Here is a 6,414-nt window from a genome sequence, read left to right on the forward strand (position 1 = left end):
AAGAGTATGCTTGAAATTTATTCAGATGCCGAGAAAAGAGAACAAATATTAATGAAGTTTATCCTCAAAAGAGAATAACACATCGAAAGAACAAGTTGTTTAATATCGTCTCTTGTTACACTGAGATCCCGTTCTGCTGAACAATGAGATCAGAAGAATTCGATTGGATCATACTGAACGATGAGATCAGAAGAATTCGAGTGGATCATACTGGGCTCGCACCTCGACGTCCTTGACATGACTTCTGTTATTCAGGCCAGTGTAGATCTTAACGTGTAAAAATCGCGGCTGCACGCCCATCATTTTTACCTAAAATTTAAAAAATATATATCTAAATATGTAAAATTTCATATTACTCACAATATCTAGAAAAAGACCAACACCATCTTGTGTCGTTAATTTTTCAGGTTGGTATATTTGTAATAAAGTCCGACACACAGCCATGAAAATTGAGATGATATTTAATGTTTAAAAAAATGTTTTGGACTTTACTGTCCCACCCGTAAGAATTGATCTTATTTCACGATGTACCTTGAAATCAGACTGGGATTTGATTATTTCTAAAATCCAGTGACAAGAACGTCATAAACATTAATATTTACATTCCAAATATTTTTTGTTTGAAAAGTGTGTTGAAAGCTAAAGTAGTTTTACCACTGTAATACACGCAGGGTACCCACAGGTTAAAATGACAAGTTTTATTATGACGTCATATACGTAAAACATGCACTGAAAACGCAACATCACAAGCGAAAAATCAAAGTCCATGTATGTGGCTGTTACAAAGGCTCTTCTATTATTATGAACTTAACTTTATGAAAAATTGGAATTTTGAGGTATAAGTTATTTTTTCAGACAAGGCAAGAAGTTTAAAAAATGAAAATATAAGCATTTAATCATTACTTTTTAAAAGATACATTGTCGTAACTGCAGCGATGTTTGCATACAAATTTTCATAACGCGCTAACTTACCTTACAAAAAAAAAGATTCAATGCTTATTAAATTATTTTTTAATATAAATATCAAATCATCCAAAATGCAATTTATTAAACGTATGAAATTTACGGTTTGGTAAAAACTATAGAATGAACATTAATTCATTGCTTTTTAAGCTACAATGATTGTGAACTCGAGTGTTACCTTAATGAAATAATTAGTTCCCTTGACGACTTGTTTGCGGTAAACCAAAGCTTTCAGAGGTCCAAATGGTCCTGACATGAACGACGGCAGCTTTCTAAGAATAGCATCACGGTTCTACAATCAGAGCATCATCATTATGTACTAGATCTATATTATTAGTTACATAGTTTGTAGATGACCTGATATGGTTTAAGTAAATGTCTTATGGAATTTACTGACCACGTAATCCCATATTAGGTCCTCTACAAACCATGTTACTTTTATATCGTACCTATATATTTACCTTTGTATAAATGGTTAATTATCAATAATAACAATAAAAAGCTATGTTTTGTAAGTTTCAATTTCATGATAATCAAAGACGTTATTATGCTCAGAGAAAGTAATATGTTGTACTGACTATGTATGGGATACACATGGTCTCCACGTGACTGCTGTTAAATAATAATTTTTTTAGAATTTAGATGGAGGAGAAATAAACATGGTACATGTTTATCCACAACCATGTCGGTTCACCACCGCACTAGTTTGTAGGATGTCAAATTTTAAAATTAATCAGAAAAAACAGTGGTTGTACTACCGTTTGTACTAATGCCTGCTCCCCTGGACCTGCAAACTGCTGAGGACCAAGACCCCCAGTGATACCACGTGACTCTGCAACAACTGCGAGAATGAGACCGAGCGTTACTATGGTAAGTGCGTTCATTATGGCGGCAACGTTCGGTAGTGATCTGGGTAAAGTGGAGCGGACTTTTTATTAACTCCAGTGCTTAGCCATATGTTACGGTCATCAAGATTTATACGTAATCTGATGTTTCTGTTGTTGTCATAATTAATGTAAATATTAATTGCATTGCGTTCGCAGAGTAACAGGTTTCTTCAATCATCACCACCATTGAAACAAGGACCAACACTTTCATTACTATCATCATAGTAAACGTTATGTTCACTGCCTTTACTAGTATCACAGTGGGCGATTAGATCCTAAACAAATACTATTTGTAACATATGTACCTATCAGGATTGGTATTCGTCACCTGTGTTTTCATTACATAACGAACAAAATTCTTTCTATTTTAATCCATCTTCCTGTTTGAATATGTAATTTTTGATTGTAGGTTTTTAATTCGTGTAAATGAGCCTTAAATCGTTTGGAAATGGCTTATGATATATTTCTTGTCCAATGCTATTCTTAAAAATTCCGTAATTCAAACATTTGGGTGAATTTACTACATTTTTGAGCCAATCTTGTAAAACCTGATTTATAAGAGTTGCTTAAAAACAGATTTTTAGCCATTTAACCACTAAAAAAATTTGATTAATCCTGAAATAGAAAAAGACCAACAATCATGTGCTACTACTAATTAGCCAAAATAAGTCAAATCATAAGTTTACAACTACGAAACATAATAACACTCATATAATTATACTAGTTCAAAATTTCAAGAGGTATACATGTATTTCTGTTAAAAAGTTCTTCTTTGATTGCGATCTTTTAAAAAAAATTAATACTCTAGTCTTTTCAACGTTTACATGATGTTTCCACAGGTCACAATATTAAAAAAAAAAGGTCAGCGATTTTTGTCAATCGACTGGGTTCTCAAAAATATAACTGTGTCATCAGCGTACGAGATAAAAAAAAGTTTAAACATGGAATGCATTTTTGAGTTTTCCACTGAGTACAGTAAAAGTGTATTATATATTTAACAATAGAGATATAAAAAAAATAGGGATTTTGTATTAGAATTTAATCATCTATTAAAATAGACTTTGTAATGTTAAGAATATGAATTTTTAGCTTTTTTGGTGAAATAATTTTTTTTGCAATAAAATAACATATTCAAATATTGTAAAAAAAAAAAAAAAATAGGTCGAAAGACCTATGAATTTAGGCTGCACGAGAAGACAATCATAAGTACTCGCTAAATTATTTTCTTGAATGAAGTATCTCTGATATACAATTTCATTATAATTTAACCTTAACTTTTAGTTAATTCATTTTTGTTAAAATTTGTCTTGCATGTTTGATATGGATATATAGCTGATCTAATTATATCTTTTTAATATGAAACATGTTGTAAAATTTTATCTACAGTTTTATATTCATTTTCCATGAACCAGATAAAATAAAGCATTGATGTAATTATCCAACTAATTTTTGTTTGTATATTTATATATTTTTTTTACTTTTTAACGAAAAAAATACACACGTAATAAAAACAAAACATTACTGGGTTGTAGGTTTATAAGGGAGATAAAAAAATCATAAAAAATCAAAATCATTGTATTATTCAATTTGTGATTTCAATAATGAAACAATAGTTAAACTCAAACAGCCTTTCCTAACGTAATGTCCTCGCAGATATCTCATTATCCCACACGACAGCTGGTTCATTAACAGTAGTGACTGTGTCGTTGTGCGTATGTATATAAGGACCAGTAGCTGACCAGATCTTCACAAATCATTCTACATCAGAATAGAAACATGCAGACCTTTGTATTTGCTGTGGTTGTGTTGTCCGTTGCCTGTTTGGCGGAAAGCAGGAGAGATAGACCTGTTGGGGGGCTAGGGAGAACCAAAAACGCTACCCCAGAGATACAGCAACTCGTCGATTCCGTGAGTACTTTTAAATTTTTTGTAAATTTTTAAGGAAACTGAACAGAAAAACTACATGGGATTGTTTTTATTGATGACAGGTTCAAGATGAGATTATCGGTCAGCTTCCTTTGGGATACGACAGGGAGCAGCCCATACAGCTGCACGCTGTCACATACAGGGACCAGATAGTCGCTGGAAGGAATTACTTCATCAAGGTTCGTATATCTATTATTTAAGCTCTATAAGTAAGATACTTGTATCTTATTTTTTTTGTAAAAATACTTCAATGTTAAAATTCGGAAAAAAACAAAATCAAAAAATATTGTGAAGGATCTGAGTTTACTGACGCAAGTTAAACTCTAATTTCTTTAAAAAAAATATCTAACAACATAATAAACTTTTAATAGTTTTCTTCCAATTTGATCCAATGATCTCATTAAACAAAATTTGTATTTTTGGTATTTCAGGTCGAGACCGGATTCGGTCGATACATCCACGTCAGAATTTACAAAGACCTTAGCGGCAATGCTTCAGTCACCAGTGTTCAGATACAGAAGTCTCTTGCAGACCCTATTGAATACTTCTAAACAAACCTGTTATAAAATTTAGAGCTGTAAATGCTGAAAATAAAAGAAGGCGGTAACAGTATTCTTTTTGTCTATTTGGATAACATCGGTATCACCACCTTCATTATTATATCTCAATAAAAGAGTTTTAACTAGTTTACTACATGATGTTCTCAAAGATGATATAAATCATAATGCAACTATATACCTTTTGTATTAAAAAAGAACAACTATTTAACAATGATTGCAATTATTTTGTTTGCAAATCTATAAAGTGTGGCAAAGTTTAAATTGATTTATGTTGAAATAATGACAATAACCAACCGTCAGCCATCTCAAAAATCCATAAAACGAAATACAAATTCAAAGCAGAGCAACACGGACCTTCAAAAAGATAGAGTAGGATCAGGTGCCTAGGAGGAGTGAGTATACGCTGCTGACCGGTCGCAACTGCTGTGTGGTTTTTGTCACAATTGGTCATGTCATAATCGAGGTAGATGTCAAAATCGAGGTTGATGTCATAATAGGGGAAAAAATGAACCTTTGATGATTTGGTTTGATTGTGATGATCAAAATTCAAACCTTGAGCCAACACGGAGTTCCATTACATTGGAAGTAGGATCAGGTGCCTAGGAGGAGTGAGCACCCTCTGCTGACCGGTCACAACCGCTGTGTGCGCGGCTATAAGTCACTTGTCTGTACTTCATAAGATATGACGTCATAGTTAACTTTGACGTCACGATCTGCATTCCTTTCGATCGTCGTAACGTAATTAAGGGTGTTGTTTACTCAGGGTTTGAGTTCTCGAATTCGGATTGTTATAAAGTTCAATGTCATGAGTAAAATTTGTTCTAAACACAAAAAGTATCTGTGAAATGAATTATTATTGACATAACATTCGATATTTCTACTATATTATGGAATTGTGCCAGAACAAAAATAGACTTTTAGCCAAACAGAGGAAATTCAGACTAAATTTTGCAGATTTTGTTTTCTGCTAAAACATTTATGGAAGTACTCTAATATTAAAAGCTTAGGTTTTATATTTTAGTCTATATAATTTTGCATATTTTCTGATAGTTTTACCTCATTTATTCATTATAATTACCGTATGGCATGAATTTAAAAAATATTGAAATATGCTTAAAAACGAGAAAAGACACCATATCTCAAAATTTTGATCATTGACCTCATATAAATTATATGCCAACAAAATAAGATCAACATAAGTAGTTTAATACTATAAACCTTTTTGTATTATCATCATTCAATTTTTTGTAAAATTGGATCAAAAATGGGTAGGAATTTGAAAAGTGATAGAGGAAATTCGGACTGGAATATTTACAAAAATTGTGAAGGAAAACTTAATGCTTTGTATGTATTTAGTGTCACTGCCATTCATAAATTGTATTTCATTTTCAAAAGTGTTGAGCAATTTGTATTATTTTCACAATTAAGAAAATCTCAATCATAGTATAAAATTTTCAGTGATTTTCCTTTAATTTTCCAAAAATATACAATGGACATTAACTCAAAAAGTAGGTCATTGACCTACTTTTTTGAAAATGAAAAATAACACTACAATAAAAGGTCTATAACACACAATAGTTGGATTTTCGTTATCATCAGTGGAATTTTTTTTCATTCTGAGTAAACGTCATCCTTAAGTGATATTCATTGTGCATAATAAAACCGCTTCATTCCTTTACATAGGTCGTGCACTGTTGTAAATACTAGTGATACTTAATTCAATATCAGCGATATGGAGTAAAAAAAATCAACAGTTTTATAACTTCGTAATAGGTAAATAACTATTCATGAACTATGTTTTGAGACGGACCCTGCTACGTGTAATCTAATGAATGGTGATATGTATATGCATAAAAAAACGGCTTCGCGCAAGTGAAAGATAAAAACAATCTTAGTATATTTTACGTGAAATCGGGAGAGAAAATAAGTACCAATTTGAATATTGCTGGGGGAAACCTACCGATTGACCCGATTTTGTGTAAATCGAGCCTAAAAGGAAAAAATGTTTCATAATTTTGATGGCGGTGCGAAATGTTTTGACAATATTTCAAATAAACGAAATATTTATATGAACCCAC

At 31.8% G+C, this 6,414-nt stretch overlaps 2 protein-coding genes across 2 annotated transcripts; one reads left to right on the forward strand and one right to left on the reverse strand.

Moving 5' to 3' along the window:
• On the reverse strand, positions 1-1,882 carry LOC128160001 (cystatin-A-like). Its single transcript, XM_052823241.1, has 3 exons — positions 1,722-1,882; positions 1,142-1,255; positions 1-309 (listed from the first exon to the last, which is right to left on the reverse strand). Exons 1-3 carry the CDS (start codon positions 1,845-1,847, stop codon positions 187-189), a joined length of 363 nt encoding a protein of 120 aa, XP_052679201.1. The 5' UTR covers positions 1,848-1,882; the 3' UTR covers positions 1-186.
• Positions 1,883-3,596: 1,714 nt separating this feature from the next.
• LOC128160000 (cystatin-A3-like) lies at positions 3,597-4,388 on the forward strand. Its single transcript, XM_052823240.1, has 3 exons — positions 3,597-3,758; positions 3,839-3,955; positions 4,208-4,388. Exons 1-3 carry the CDS (start codon positions 3,627-3,629, stop codon positions 4,325-4,327), a joined length of 369 nt encoding a protein of 122 aa, XP_052679200.1. The 5' UTR covers positions 3,597-3,626; the 3' UTR covers positions 4,328-4,388.
• The last annotated feature ends 2,026 nt before the right edge of the window (positions 4,389-6,414 follow it).

This window comes from Crassostrea angulata, chromosome 8 (assembly GCF_025612915.1).
Source record: "Crassostrea angulata isolate pt1a10 chromosome 8, ASM2561291v2, whole genome shotgun sequence".
NCBI classification, from domain to species: Eukaryota; Metazoa; Mollusca; class Bivalvia; order Ostreida; family Ostreidae; genus Magallana; species Magallana angulata.

Coding starts and splice junctions, on each gene's coding strand:
- LOC128160001 (XM_052823241.1), bottom strand. CDS start 1,847: ATGAACGCACTTACCATAGTAACGCTCGGTCTCATTCTCGCAGTTGTT. Junction 1,256..1,721: donor AGCAGGCATTAGTACAAACG/GTAGTACAACCA, acceptor CTCTGATTGTAG/AACCGTGATGCTATTCTTAG. Junction 310..1,141: donor GAACTAATTATTTCATTAAG/GTAACACTCGAG, acceptor TTTAAATTTTAG/GTAAAAATGATGGGCGTGCA.
- LOC128160000 (XM_052823240.1), top strand. CDS start 3,627: ATGCAGACCTTTGTATTTGCTGTGGTTGTGTTGTCCGTTGCCTGTTTG. Junction 3,759..3,838: donor TACAGCAACTCGTCGATTCC/GTGAGTACTTTT, acceptor TATTGATGACAG/GTTCAAGATGAGATTATCGG. Junction 3,956..4,207: donor GAAGGAATTACTTCATCAAG/GTTCGTATATCT, acceptor TTGGTATTTCAG/GTCGAGACCGGATTCGGTCG.